Genomic DNA, 15,773 nt, shown 5'->3' with positions numbered 1-15,773 from the left:
GCACTTTCTTCATATTTTTCCAAAACAAACCCTAAACAACTTTTGTTTCCAAGATTATTTAAAAGCTTTTAAGTACCAAAGAAAAATTGATTAGCAACACTTATTTGATTCTTTTATTTACAAAAGTAAGTCACACTAGGTTCACCTTACCATTTTATGTGAGAATTCATTATAAAAACCTGGAAAACATATTCACTAGGATTAATTAGGCCTTAACCTCAGTGCTAACTAAGTCCGTAACACCTGTTACAAAACATCCACAAGAGAAATTTATTTATTAAAGTACAGTAATATGCAAGAGATTGAAATGAAAGTTTAATAAACTGGGAACGAAAACCCAAATCTCAAGGACCATTCTGCTAAAATAAAAGGACAAGAGTGAAGGAAACCGTGTCCGATAAATAAAAAGTGCTGTCCCTGTTCAGCCCCTTCGACCCCTCCCAATAAAAACGCCACCCCGCCGCCCCCCACTCGCCGGAGCCCGGCCGCCGGGATGCCTCGAGATTCGCGCCCAGCCGGGATGCGCCTCTTCGGCGTCACCATCGCGCCGGCGCCGGAGGCGGATCCGCCGGAACGGGATCCGAGCCCCAACCCGCCCGTGGCGGCCAGGGAGGACGTGATGCGCAAGTGCAAGAGCATGGGCAACCTCGCCGCTCTTGGCGCTGGCGCGGACGGTGGAGGAGGTGGCGCGGACGGCGGAGGCGCCGGCGACGGGTACCTCTCCGATGGCGGGCTGATGCAGTCGTCCGGGAAGCGGCGGAGGGCGCAGGAGAGGAAGAAAGGTGCCGTCTTTTGCTCCTTGTTTTGCCTTGGAAATCTCTGTTTTGATGCAGAAATGCATAGGAATACGCAAAGATCTGGTGACCAATAGTCCCATTTCTATGGCAGGAATGCTTTTAGTTTGATAGTTTTATCTTTGGATGTAGAAAGATGCGACATTTCTGGATTTTTTTAATGTAGAAATGGTATTTCTATGTATATGTGCATGTTTTATAGGGTTAGCAAAGATAAACAATTGTATTGTATCTATATGATTGGCCTGCTGGTTGATGTGTTGAATGCATAAAGCATGTTTCTCTGCTACAGTTAGACCTTAGTTTGTATGTGCATCCATTTGTTGTTTTGGCATATTGATTCGTTTAATGTGTAAGCATCCTATGTTTCTTGTTAGTTTGTGACTGTATCTTGTACGTTTATAATAGTGTTTGGGTTGACAGTACACTGGTGGATGATTGGGAGATATACAACTTGGATTTCATACATCTAATGATATTATGTGATGTTGACTAGTTCAGTTACATAAATTATTTATGAACTTGACCTTGTGTCTGTCAAGATGGGAGCTTAGTAAGAGTTAAGACAGTCACCAGACCTGTGTTTGATGTATGTCATGGTGTGTGGCCATATTGAACCCTGCCACTTTTATACTTTTGTTCGCATCACCACAGACATAAGGAAAAGTTTTAATGCTTCTGTTCTAGTGACTTGTGTAATTGGATATTGGATTGATTCTAGTCATCTTGTGCTCAGAAAAGACGGGCTCTTTGTCTTCTATCAGGGAAGTCATGATGTGTGATGCTGAATTCTGCTATTTTCCACTGCTTGGTTGCTCTTGCTCATATACTGTCAACCTGATGGAACAGCTCTAGTTGAAAACTCCTTTTGGCATCACACTGATGCAGGCAGCCCTGTTTGCTGTCATCGTTTGTCCTTGTAGTAAGTCATTTGGGAGCCAGTTTTTCTATTGGCTGAGGCATGATGAAACACTGAAACCCAAGCTGAAAGTTGTTGGCTGCTTGCAGTTATAGTTCTATTTGATGGGCTACTATATTAGTTTGTTAGTCTTGTTTCTCTTAGATATATAGGGGGCCTATCCACCTTTTCCTGATGCTTCCGAAGGTATCTACGGTCTTTTTAAATGGATATAAAATCTAAAATCTATCATGTCATGTTTACTATTGTAATATCCACTTTTCACTAATTGATTGTTTCTATCTTAGACCTTGGAACGATATCCCATTTGTTTTGCTAAGCATAGCATGTGGCCATGCCTGTTAGTGATGATGAAGTAACTCATACAAACTTATACTAAATATACTTGAATAAATAATGAATAATTTATACCAATTTGTCTTTACTTCCTGTATTAGTTTTAAGAAGTTAAGAGTTAATGGCGACTTCAATTTAGTTGCTTATACTATTGTCTTAGCCTCTACCATGACACAACTTATGCCTATTAAAAACCTGAAACTATTAGCAAAATAGCATTGATAGTGATTTGATAATTCCTTTGTGTCAGGTGGCAAGTAGGTTGTTATATAGCTGTTTGAATAGGTTTTGAATTATAGGAAAAAGTAGATTCAGGAATCGTTGTTGAACAAGCCTGAGTTGTAAGGTATTGATTCTTCTAATCTAATTTCTAAGTAGTTCTGAAGGTTTTGTCAGATATTTAGTAAGATGAGTAGAATACACATATTTGATTCTTCTATTAATACAATGATACGCAGCTCTCCTACGTGTTTGAGAATAAAAAATACACATATTTGAAAAGTGAGGCTTATCCCTACAGCGAGCCCCATTTAGCAGAGTGGTGGTGGTAGCAAACTGTTAAAAACTGAAACATTTCAAAACCTGCAATAACGAAAGTTTTTGCCCACTATTTTAGTTAATTTTTATTTGAAAAATTCTTTATTGCATTGGATATTTGTGATGTTCTTGTTTACCCTTTTCTTTAGACAATAACAACTTATATGGAAATCAGGAGAGTCATGTAACAATTTATATGTTTTTTTGGACAATTCTATTAGTGAATCATTCCAAGAACCAACTCAAGTAGTTTTACTATGTTGAGCCGAAGAAGAGATTTGGATGCCTCTAACTAGAATTTGTAAAAGCATAGCATCTTTCCATATCTGGTAATACTTATTAAATAGCTTTATTTCTGCTTTGCAGCTGTTCCTTGGACTGAAGAGGAGCATAGAACATTTCTTGCTGGTCTTGAAAAGCTAGGGAAGGGAGACTGGAGGGGTATAGCGAAAAATTTCGTTACCACCAGAACACCAACTCAAGTTGCAAGTCATGCTCAGAAATATTTTCTTAGACAAACTAATCCAAACAAGAAGAAGCGCAGATCTAGTCTTTTTGACATGATGCCAAGAGAGCTGGTACTTTCTGTCAACCTTTGCAGAATTGCACTGACATCACAAAAATTGTTTCTAATCAATGCTTAACAAACTTGTGAATTGCAGTCACCAACACCAAATTGCCCCATATTACCACCATCGATGGCAAAAGTACATGACATGGTAGCTATGACGAAACAGCTCCAGAATAGCAACTTGGTATGCTCATGATCCTTATATTTAATTCCGATGCCATACTTTCATTACTGAATTGGAATTGCCAATCCCACTTTCAGGAAGGAGCCTCATCTTCCAATGCAGCTAATGTAGCATCTCAAGTTGGAAGAGATCTCCCCCCAGTTCCATCTTTTAAGGCAACAAATATAGATTCAAGTTTCAGCAAATTTAGCCACATGGTAATGCTACTATATTATCTCTTCTGTCATACATATTATTATGTGTTCCACTCCCAACAGAGTTGCTAAAAGATGGCTAGGAGAGATTATATGGTTTCCCTTTATATATACATACCTGATATCTTATACTTATACTCCCTCCAGTCACAAAAGAGTACTGTTTTATATGTCGATGTGATCACTGATAGAGTACTTTGACCACTAATTAGTAGTATTAAACATATTTAAATATAGCAAGGTTCTAATGAAAACTTCTTCTCAAGGAAAATCTAGCTATACCGTTTTTAAAAATTAAATTGAATTATTACTAAATATATTGATGGTCAAAGTTGAAACATGTTGACTGCATGCAACGAAAACAACCATCTTTTGTGACTAGAAAGATTAGTGTCTTCATGCTCGTGATGAGTTTGGAATTTATGGTCTTTTGGAGCCCAAAACTTCTATAGTGTTGGTCCGCTTGTATGATTAACTGCTTTTTACCCACGCCCACGATGAGGGTTTTCAACTTACACGACATCAGCATAATTGCCTTACTATAGTGCCGCAGATCACCATTGTCACTAACTAGATGAGCCTTATGTCGCACCCGGTTTTAAGAATAAAACCAGATACACACCATATATAAGCCTAGGAAGTCAAATCTCACATATAGCTATAAATAGGGTAATATCAAAAGACAATGCTTAAATACATAGCGTATTAGTATAAAGATTATAACCTTAGAGTATAGACAGCGTAAAGACAACTTCGATCTTCAGGCGAAGACTTCAAATCCACAGGGACAACTGACTGGTTGATCACAAGCCTAATTCCTCCAAACTCTAGCAATCTGGTATCCATTCGGGATTTTTATCCAAATATTTGAAAAATATAAAGCAAGCGTAAGTACATGTCGTACTCAACATATATAACATGGGGTTCATGAGGCTCAAAATGCTGATACTGGTTTAACTGCGATTTGCTTTTAATTAGTCATCTTTTAGCAATTGGGTGGCAATAAGTTTATCACAAGCCTATAAACACATGATCAGGTAAACATGAATAATGAATAGCATAAACAGTAATAATTAATGAGCATCTTCATCTTCAGTGCTTATCATCATTAACCATTAGTGATCATCTATTCCGTAAATGTTCCAAGGCCGCTCGTGACCGTGAGCACGACTGATATACCAGTTTTACACTCTACAGAGGTTGTACATTTTCACTGTGAGTCGTGATTTACCCTTTCGCCTGAGGTAGCTAATCTCTTGACCCACTTCCAAGGAAGGTCGGCAGGGTTCACTATGAAGTCTTTCAAAGGTTCGTCTAACAAGTTAGAGCCATTAGATTCACTTGGCAAATAGATATAGGAACCCCCTGTCGAATGACACAATTCCATCACGGCTATACACATAAGAGTAGAGGCTGTCCTATACCCGATTCGGCAAGCCATTCTTACGCCAATAAAGGTAACCACTAACAAGCTAGAAAAGGTCCTCATACTGAGCTAAAGTCAGAGCCATGTAGCCCTCACAGCTGTACTGTAAGTCCCGAATGATCACTTACAGATAAGTCCTTAGGAAGAGGAATCTAGAGCACCATAAAACAACTCAATGCTCTAGCCCCCTTATTTCATGTTGCTAAAAAACATCTTTTAGTGTTTAATGCATATTCCATTAGTTAAGTTACAAGATCATGGTCTTTAATTGAGCACTAGCATTATACTATCCAATGCAATACCCCATAAATAACAAGGCACAAGGTAACAAAACACTAGGAAATTCTTAGTGGTAGTCAAGGTAGACACGCGCAGTATGAATTAAATGATTAAAGGTAAATAGGTAACAAGGATGGTCCTATGCTATACTTGCCTTAAAACACCGATCATTCGGTAAGCTTTAATCTTCAATGTTCTTCTTCTTCTTGATCACCACGTATATCTCACCGACTAGACGAAATCATAAAGCACCACACAAGCATCCATACAATCATACATGAAGCAAACAATAGATCTAAATTAGAATAGTACACCAATCATAAAATCAAGATGAAAAGTTTGTAAAACGAATCTACGTCTCGCTACGAACACACAGACGCGAAGAACACACTAACCGAAGCTACGGTTGAAAAGATACAACTACCGAGAGATCTACTCATAAAATTATTAGTTTCATGTGTTTTAATTATATAAAAACATATATAAGATATTTTATAGAGATTATAACTTAAGTCAAATTTAGATTTGAATTATAAAACTAAAGTGAAACAAATTATATTTTATTTATAAAATCCAGTTGCATAATTGTTATTTAAGATATGATTCAAACCATGAAATTCCAGTATTAGTGACATGATAAAAACTGTTACTAACGCGTAAATCTCGTCGCTATGAATCTAACGCAACTTAAATGGACTAAAACGGAGTTAAAACGCAGAAGATATGAAATAAACAAGATTTCCTTTAATAAAATAATAGATTAAATCTAATCACGAATTTTAAGAGTTGAAAACATATCTAACTGTAGTATAAACATGTAGATTATGAAATTATGAACCTAACGCAAGTTGAACGGATCAAATCGGAGTTAAAACGGAGAAGTTATGGCTAACATAAAATCAGTGGCAAATCTGTAAATAAGTTTTCACTTATTTTGGATCTAAACCGAAGAAACTACGCTATCCGAAAGAAGAAAACATGATCTGTGATTGCGCTATGGTCTGCGGGTTGATTTCAGAAAACATCGGGGCTCTTTTGCAAAATTCCCAGACGAAGGGGTATGGATGAATATCGGTCGTCGGATCAGACGCGGGCGGCCGAGATTGGATCAGCAGTGGAAGAGGCGACAGTGGCCGGCCGGAACAGGGAAAATCACGGCAGCGCACCATGGCCGGCGACGGAGCTCGGCGGCAAAACTCAAAAATGATCCTAGGGTGCATGGTTTTCGATGGAGAAGACACGGAAGGATAGAGGAGATGGCGAACTTACTATGAAGGATTGCGGCGGCACGGAGCAAGCGGAGGCAGTGTGGAGCTTGGCACAGCGGACGGCTCGTCGGCGGCACGGACAGCGCGGTGACAATGACGACGACGACAACGGCGAGAGAAAGAGGAGAAAAATATAATTTACTACACGAGGGATTTCCCAAACTAGGGGCTCCCCTTACGGTAGTTTTGGTGTGCTTTGGCCAAGGGATTGATTGATATATATAGGAAGAAAAACTCCCCACATCCACGTCAACTAACGATATGGTACTAATTGATGTTATACCCTCCACATTTACTAATGGGCCTAAATAATTATTAAAGCCTATTAGTAAATAAATGCATGGGCCTTTAGGATTTATTAGGATTATTGCACATGGGTTTTGAGCGTTGGAAAAAATGAGAAATTTATTACTTGCAGAATTAATTAATTTCATAGATAAAATAATTCTAGAAAAGTCCAGAATTGATATTTAAGTCACGAAAAATACTCCGAGACCTCAAAAAATTTGGGAAAAATCCTCAGAGATACTTTGGAATATGATGAACCCAAATAAAGTATTTGGAGCTCATAAAAATATTATTGGGAACTTGGAACATAAAGATTAAGGTGAAGGAGGTAGGGATTAAATTCTACAAAGAAGCTAGAAAATTCCTAGAGATAAATATTCGTCTTCTAAACGTATAAAAACACACACATTTTGCACAAAGAAACATGAGGTGCGACCGGCATGAATGCAACAAACACGTTTCTACCTTATGATAAATTTTAAATTAATGAAAAATTTTATTTTCCTATATTTTCATGTGCACAAAAATTCACAAATAAATTATTTTAACTCTATTTTTAAAAGTGGCAAATTTTGGGGTGTTACAATTCTACCCCCTTAAGATGAATCTCGTCCCCGAGATTCGGAAGACGTCGACTGAGAGATAGGGAAACTTCGTTTTTGGATTCTTCTTCACTTTCTCGTGTAGTTTGATCGTCTTGATAATAATCCCACTTTACTTTGCATACCTGTTAACCTTACTCCAAGTAACTTATCAATCTGATTCCCAGATTCTGACAGATACCTTGAATAATTCTCAGGTAACTCCAATCACTAGGCCACCTTCCTATAATACCAATTCTCTTTCTTAAAATATCCACCTTCCGACGAAGCCTGATGATTCTCTTGGTCAGAAGGAGATCTTCTTACCAATCTTCAAAACATTAATGATTCCTATCAAGTTGCTCAAACTTGGAATACGATTCTTAGCTCTTGGTGTCACCCGAACCTTCTTAGCACAATTCTCCATTGCTAAGGGCATCGGCCGCGACTTTTGCTTCTCTAGGTGATAGCACTTTTCCAAGTCATAAGCAATTTCATTCCAACGAGGGTAACACAAGCTCAAGACCAACTTAGTGAAGATGTCCTGTAGATTCTTGTGTTCCTCCTAGATATCACTTTTATTTCTAAAAAGATAGTACTTCCATGCTCCACAATGGATAACTCCAAATAACATGCTAGGTAGTTTAACTCATGCTTCCTTTGCTGACTTAATGAGCAAGGTACTACATTTTTCTTCTTGCATAAGGACAGATCCCACACCTTGACAGGGTGCGTTATTGTAGCTATAAAACTCTTCTCTGGATCTGACAAAGCTAATACATAGGTTTTACTTCAACCTTTTCTTGAATTCCTTCAAATACTTTCCTGGAGTTTCTCGATCCAAACTAACTTAAAACTTCTTCCAGTAGCATTATCAATATCCTGATGATCTTGGTTAAACCTCTCTTGAACCTTTAATCAAATCTCATTGAGACTCTAAACATCTTTCACATCTTTGGGTACCACCACGCTTCCGCTGCGCAAACTAGAACGTAGGATACTTCACCTTCCAAATTCTTCAACTTGGCTACCCCCTTAAGAAAAGATAAACTAGGGAACACCAAAATATAGCTTGCATCTCCTTCTAGATGAGCTAACTAATATCTTGACATTCCGCCATCCCAATGATACTCTTGTATATGGACAAGAACCAGAAATCTGGAATTCCTCGTGAGCAGAAAAACAACAGTGCAGTAAAACAACTGTAACTCTCATTCTGTTAATCCAATGAAGTTGTAGCTTATACTGTTGTAAAGCTTATAAAATTCTCCACAACTTCCTTATAGAACACTTTTCTAAATTCTGTAGTTAACTTGGTCAAAATTAGTGCACAACAGAACTGTTCCAGGTTCCAAACAGCACAGATGCATCGTCTTGTGATTTTTGTATCTCCATAACCAAAATAGCTATCAGGGTGATTCTTGCGCTCAAAGGAAGATATGGAAGTCTACTATTGTCCAGAATTTTCTCATGATTTTTGATCATCCGGAATCAGAGTTATAAGCTGAAGAGTGCAGACTGCTTCAAAAAGACAGGTTAGAGGAAACACAAGAAAACCATAAACCAACTATTTATTTCACTAATCTTTATACCTTAGGCCTATAAATTAAATGAAATTGTGGGGACACCCAACAAGATCATTGCAATCATTATAAAAATCCAAAACAATCATAAGCATAATGACAGATCAACAAAGTAATAAAGGTGCACACTCAATTATTAACTCAACTTGCGATACTATCGTCTTCATTATACTAGGGATAATAATCCTAAGACTCATCCTCAGATTTCGCAAGAAGGTCATGAGGAACAATTCTAAAAGCATATCAAATCAAGGAGTGGAGATGAGAACAAAGACTTTAAAATAAGCACATGGTAGAGATGAATAACAAGGGTAGATATATAGTAGCGAAGGAAATATCAAGGTTCATAGAGCAAGGGTTTTTGTAGCAACTTCTAAACCTTAAAACGACCAATTTCTAACTAGGCTTTGCGTCCTACAGTCAGCATTGCTCTGATACCACTTTGTTGCATCTGGTTTTAAGAACAAAGCCAGATACACACCATATGTGAGCCCAGGAAGTTAAATCTCATATATAGCTACAAATAGGGTAATATCAAAAGACAATGCTTAAATATATAGCTTATTAGTATAAAAATTATAACCTCAGAGTATAGACAACTCCGATCTTCAGACGAAGACTCCAAATCCAGAGGGACAACTGACTGGTTGATTACAAGCCTAATTTCTCCAAACTCTAGCAATCTGGTAACCATCCGGGATTTTTATCCAAATATTTGAAAAATATAAAGCAAGCGTAAGTACATGTCGTACTCAACAAATATAACATGGGGTTTATGAGGCTCAAAAGGCTAACACTGGTTTAACTGCGATTATCTTTTAATTAGTCATCTTTTAACAATTGGATGGCAACAAGTTTATTACAAGCCCATAAATACATGATCAGGTAAACATGAATAATGAATAGCATAAACAGTAATCATTAATGAGCATCTTCATCATCAGTGTTCATCATCATTAACCATTAGTGATCATTAATTTCGTAAATGTTCAGGCCGCTCGTGACCGTGAGCACGACTGATATACCAGTTTTACACTCTACAGAGGTTGTACATTTTCACTATGAGTCGTGATTTATCCTTTCGCCCGAGGTAGCTAATCTCTTGACCCACTTTCAAGGAAGGTCGGCAGGGTTCACTATAAAGCCTTTCAAATGTTCGTCTAACAAGTTAGAGCCATTACATTTACTCGGCAAATAAATATAGGAACCCCCTGTCGAATGGCACAGTTCCATCACGGCTATACACATAAGAGTAGAGGCTGTCTTATACCCGATTCGGCAAGTCATTCTTACGCCAATAAAGGTAACCACTAACAAGCTAGAAAAGGTCCTCATACTGAGCTAAAGCCAGAGCCATGTAGCCCTCACAGCTGTATTATAAGTCCCAGATGATCACTTACAAATAAATTCTTAGAAAGAGGAATCTAGAGCACCATAAAACAACCCAATGCTCTAGCCCCCTTGTTCCATGTTGCTAAAAAGCATCTTTTAGTGTTTTTTGTATATTCCATTAGTGAAGTTACAAGATCATGGTCTTTAATTGAGCACTAGCATCATACTATCAAATGCAATACCCCATAGGTAACAAGGCACAAGGTAACAAAACACTAGGAAATTCTTAGTGGTAGTCAAGGTAGACACATGTAGTACGAATTAAATGATTAAAGGTGAATAGATAACAAGGATGGTCCCATGCTATATTTGCCTTAAAACACCGATCCTTCGGTAAGCTTTAATCTTCAATGTTCTTCTTCTTGATCACCACGTATATCTCATCGACTAGACGAAATCATAAAGCACCACACAAGCATCCATACAATCATACACGAAGCAAACAATTGATCTAAATTAGAATAGTACACCAATCATAAAATCAAGATGAAAAGTTTGTAAAACGAATCTACGTCTCGCTACGAACACACAGACGCGAAGATCACACTAACCGAAGCTACGGTTGAAAAGATACAACTACCGAGAGATCTACTCATAAAATTATTAGTTTCATGTGTTTTAATTATATAAAAACATATATAAGATATTTTATAGAGATTATAAATTAAGTCAAATTTAGATTTGAATTATAAAACAAAAGTGAAACAAATCATATTTTATTTATAAAATCCAGTTGCATAATTGTTATTTAAGATATGATTCAAACTATGAAATTCCATTATTAGTGACATGATAAAAACTGTTACTAACGCGTAGATCTCGTCGCTATGAATTTAACGCAACTTAAATGACTAAAACAGAGTTAAAACGCAGAAGATATGAAATAAACAAGATTTCCTTTAATAAAATAATAGATTAAATTTAATCACGAATTTTAAAAGTTGAAAACATATCTAACAGTAGTATAAACATATAGATTATGAAATTACGAACCTAACGCAAGTTGAACGGATCAGATCGGAGTTAAAACGGAGAAGTTATGGCTAAAACAAAATCAGTGGGAAATCTGTAAATAAGTGAACGTATTTTGGATCTAAACCGAAGAAACTATACTTTTCGAAAGAAGAAAACGTGATCTGTGATTGCGCTTTCCAAAAGATCGGGGCTCTTTTGCAAAATTCCCAGACAAAGGGGTATGAATGAATATCGGTCGTCGGATCAGACGCGGGCGGCCGAGATTGGATCGGCGGTGGAAGAGGCGACAGTGGCCGGCCGGAACAGGGAAAATCACGGCGGCGCACCATGGCCAGCGACGGAGCTCGACGGCAAAACTAAAAAACGACCCTACGGTGCATGGTTTTCGATGGAGAAGACACGGAAGGATAGAGGAAGAGATGGCGAACTTACTCTGAAGGATTGCTGCGGCGCGGAGCGAGCGGAGGCAGCGCGGAGCTTGGCACAGCGGACGGCTCGTCGGCGGCACGGACAGCGCGGCGGCGACGACGACGGCAACGGTGAGAGAAAGAGGAGAAAAATATAATTTACTACATGAGGGATTTCCCAAACTAGGGGCTCCCCTTACGGTAGTTTTGGTGTGCTTTGCCCAAGGGGATGGTTGATATATATAGGAAGAAAAATTCCCCACATCCACGTTAACTAGCGATATGGTAATAATTGATGTTACACCCTCCACATTTACTAATTGGCCTAAATAATCATTAAAGCCCATTAGTAAATAAATGCATGGGCCTTTAGGATTTATTAGGATTATTGCACATGGGCTTTGAGCGTTGGAAAAAATGAGAAATTTATTATTTTCAGAATTAATTAATTTCGTGGATAAAATAATTCTAGAAAAGTCTAGAATTGATATTTAAGCCACGAAAAATACTCCGAGACCTCCAAAAATTTGGGGAAAATCCTCAGAGACACTTTGGAACATGATGAACCCAAATAAAGTATTTGGAGCTCATAAAAATATTATTGGGAACTTGGAACATAAATGTTAAGGTGAAGGAGGTAGGGATTAAATTCTAGAAAGAAGCTAGAAAATTCCTAGAGATAGATATTCGTCTCCTAAACATATAAAAACACACACATTTTGTACATAGAAACACGAGGTGCGGTCAGCATGAATGTAACAAACACGTTTGTACCTTATGATAAATTTTAAATTAATGAAAATTTTTATTTTCCTATGTTTTCATGTGCACAAAAATTCACAAATAAATCATTTTAACTCTATTTTTAAAAGTGGCAAATTTTGGGGTGTTACACCTTAGGTACGGAGGACACTAGTACACTAGTGCTCCCTCAATAAGTAAAATGGAAAACCAAAAGCCTATTCATATTTACCTAGAGGACATATTATTAGGAAAGTGAAGTTCCATTCAGTGGTTTGCTAGGTTTGCCCAGTCTCTCCCCATTTAATGATCATCCGAATCATCACTAAAAAATGAATTGGAAATGTAGGTAGGTACAAAATCATCAATCATAGTACAAAGTTGAAGTTTTGAAATAGACAAGAAGGAAAGGTAGCTGCAAAAATTATTTAGTAAATAGAATAAAAGAAAACCTGTTCCTCTTGGTGAACTTTGTTTTCTCTGTTTCTCATGTGTGAAGACATGCACTGTCATTGGACACTAGGCCACCCTAATCCTTTCCTCTAATTTTGTAGAACCTATTGTGATGATTTGGATGGTCGGCTGTTGGAGACAGTGTTGAAGCTTTGAATAGGTGGGCTGCGCTATGTATAGGTGTTGTGTTACACACCCGCTACAGTTTAGTGTAACCTATTATATTAGCCTAAACTATAAACCCAACAAGTAGCAGCTAAATAATCCCTTTCGATTTTCCTAAGACATTTGAATTTACCTGTTATTATTTTCACACTGGAATACTCCGTCCATCATAAATATAGCACATTTTCATTTGTCCTAAGTCAACCCACCTCATTTTTTACTAAAATTATAGGGAAACATATTAACTTCTAAAGGGCGTACCCAGTGCAGAGAGCTCCCGCTCTGTGCGGGGTCTGGGGAAAGGTGTTAGTGGCAAGCCTTACCCTCGCCTGTGCAATGCGAGGAGACCACGACTCGAACCCGGGACCTTCCGGTCATAGGCGGTAAGACTCTACCGCTTGCATCAGGCTCGCCCTTCAAAAAACATATTAACTTCTACCACATTAAAAAGGTAAGTTATAAAAGTACATTCCATAATGTTTCTGATGGAGCAATACACTATATTCAGGACGGAGGGAGTATATGACATACAAAATATGGAAGTTGTTGACCTTCTAAACTAAAGTTATTTGGCAAGTTAACCGCTACAGGGGGTCTATGTGGTATCAGAAAGTTCTCTTATTAAGACAATGTGGGAAGATTTCTTCTTTACTGTCTCGTTGTGTTTAAATGTTGCTCATCTTATGAGCTAGATTTAAAATTTAATATTCATTTCATTGATTATTGTTTAACTAATGCTGTTGTCCTTTGTCAGGAACGCTACTGGAGAACTCCCTACCCATTCAGACCAATTCCTAGAGCCCCTGAAGGGACGTCTTCATCAACTCCTGTTGCTGCCAATATAGCTGTTCCAGCCTCTCAAGCTAACCTGACTGCATGTACTAGCACATTCTTGAGCCAGCGAGGTGATACTTCATCATTGCCTCCGAAGGGAGATCCTCCATCAGAGGAGGATTTGGAACTGACTGTTGCCCCACCCTCCCAACAACAAAATATGACCAATCTGTCTTCCCAGAATGCGGTAGGCGTGATTCAAGTCATCTAAGCTATTTTTTTTCTAGAAGTTACTGTGGTTATTGACAGTTGACCGAATAAATCTTAACATTCTATTAGCAATACATCAATAAGAGCGCAAGTTATAAGACGGCCATTGTCTGTAATTTGGCATGCTCCTGTCATCTTGCGCCTAGCTACTGCCTCTCTTTAGCTACTAAAGATGTTAAGCGTGTGTTAATGTGGGTTCATCCCCTTTTTAGTTTTTACTTATGTTACTTCTATATGTTTTAGGAATTGGCGCAAGCTTAGCTGATCATTTTCACTGCATTTGTATGCCGGTTGGAATTGAGTGCAGTGCCTGTGCATGCATGCATGAATGCATGGTTCTCTACATTAGGTCCAGACAGAAGGCATCTCACATTATGATATCAAATATTATCAATGTGAAAAGTGAGGAAACAGAATGTTGTCTGGCACTAGCAGCATTATTGTTGGCTTTGCACCAGACCCTGGTACGGTGCTTGGTATTTGGCAGTTGGTACTGTGGTAGTACAAGAGTAGCTTGGTGTATTTCTGGTGTAACTGAAAGTGTACCTGAATGTATGTCTCCATGAAGTTTTTGGAGATGATGGTACTTAGCGCAGATTGCAGAATAGAGAACTCTACTATGAAATTCTTGAGGAAATTAAATGCAAGTCTGAGCATCATCACCGGGCGAAAGAAAACACCCTGAATCTTGGATGGATGTCAGTAGTTCAGCGTAGAAAGTTGGGAACTGAGAGTCTGTTGGGTCTGCAATGTTCAGAATAGAAAGTTGGGAACTGAGTCTCCCTCCCAGCATTAATTCTCGGTTTGGAACATGAGAAAATGGGAATTGATGTTCAGTTAATTCGTCCACTCAAAATAAATAAATACATAAATTGCCATTCTCATTTCTCGAAAAAGTATTTGAGGGATTTAATTTGCCATACGATATTTGGAGCTCACTGCATGCTTTTCAAAAGTGTCAAGGAGGCAAGGATATGATATTGGCTTGTGCAGTCCCTTGCATCGGTCGCATCTTCCCCTTTTCCACAATTGACTGCCCATCCAATGCAAATTGAAACGCGCACACAAAAGCGAATAAATTCAAAAGAAGGAAATTAAAAAGCGTCATCCACACTCACACTCACACACACTAGAATATTTCACAGCAGCAAACGGCTGTCGGTTGGGGTACAGGTGTGCCGATGCCTCAAACCGAGCCGAAAAAGATGAGGGGAAGAATATTTTGGAGAACGAAATTGGAAGGATCATCGGAGAAGAAGAGACAACCAGGGAGTAGTAGAGAATAACAGTGAATTGTCGGCTAGCATACATCATACATGCCAATGCATGTCTCCACTACTGCTACTCTACTAGCTAGTGCATTTCAAAGCCTAACAAACTCTGATGTTGGAAGGGTCGAAAGTGAAGGAAATGGATGGATGGATCGGCCGGTCGATGGTCGTTGGATACATGCCAAGTGATGGCATGCGTGTCCACTATTATTCTGTGCCAAGCCTAGCTGCATCCTTACGAAAACCAGCAGAGACCACAGCTGAGACAGAATCATGACACAATGCGGCTATATAGAATAAAAAGGTCACAGGCTAAGTCTCATCATCTGGCAGCCTCTCTGCACTGCACTGCAAATTATATATTA

The 15,773-nt window shown here is 38.4% G+C and overlaps 1 protein-coding gene across 2 annotated transcripts; it reads left to right on the top strand.

Annotated features, from left to right (window-relative positions):
- Positions 1-408: 408 nt before the first annotated feature.
- Positions 409-15,017, top strand: LOC136500881 (transcription factor MYBS3-like). 2 transcript variants are annotated; one of them, XM_066496346.1, is made up of 6 exons: positions 409-782; positions 2,953-3,164; positions 3,249-3,341; positions 3,419-3,538; positions 13,848-14,114; positions 14,381-15,017. In XM_066496346.1, the coding sequence occupies exons 1-6, from the start codon at positions 494-496 to the stop codon at positions 14,396-14,398; spliced, it is 999 nt and encodes a 332-aa protein (XP_066352443.1). In that variant the 5' UTR covers positions 409-493; the 3' UTR covers positions 14,399-15,017. The 2 variants fall into 2 exon arrangements, with proteins under 2 accessions (XP_066352443.1, XP_066352442.1); XM_066496345.1 differs by lacking the exon at positions 14,381-15,017 and having other exon boundaries at positions 13,848-14,361.
- Positions 15,018-15,773: the final 756 nt, after the last annotated feature.

Source organism: Miscanthus floridulus, chromosome 13 (assembly GCF_019320115.1).
Source record: "Miscanthus floridulus cultivar M001 chromosome 13, ASM1932011v1, whole genome shotgun sequence".
In the NCBI taxonomy this organism is placed as follows: domain Eukaryota; kingdom Viridiplantae; phylum Streptophyta; class Magnoliopsida; order Poales; family Poaceae; genus Miscanthus; species Miscanthus floridulus.
The sequence above is the reverse complement of the archived record's forward strand: the minus strand, read 5'-3'. Positions and strand labels throughout refer to the sequence as shown.

Coding starts and splice junctions, on each gene's coding strand:
- LOC136500881 (XM_066496345.1), top strand. CDS start 494: ATGCCTCGAGATTCGCGCCCAGCCGGGATGCGCCTCTTCGGCGTCACC. Junction 783..2,952: donor GGCGCAGGAGAGGAAGAAAG/GTGCCGTCTTTT, acceptor TCTGCTTTGCAG/CTGTTCCTTGGACTGAAGAG. Junction 3,165..3,248: donor ACATGATGCCAAGAGAGCTG/GTACTTTCTGTC, acceptor TGTGAATTGCAG/TCACCAACACCAAATTGCCC.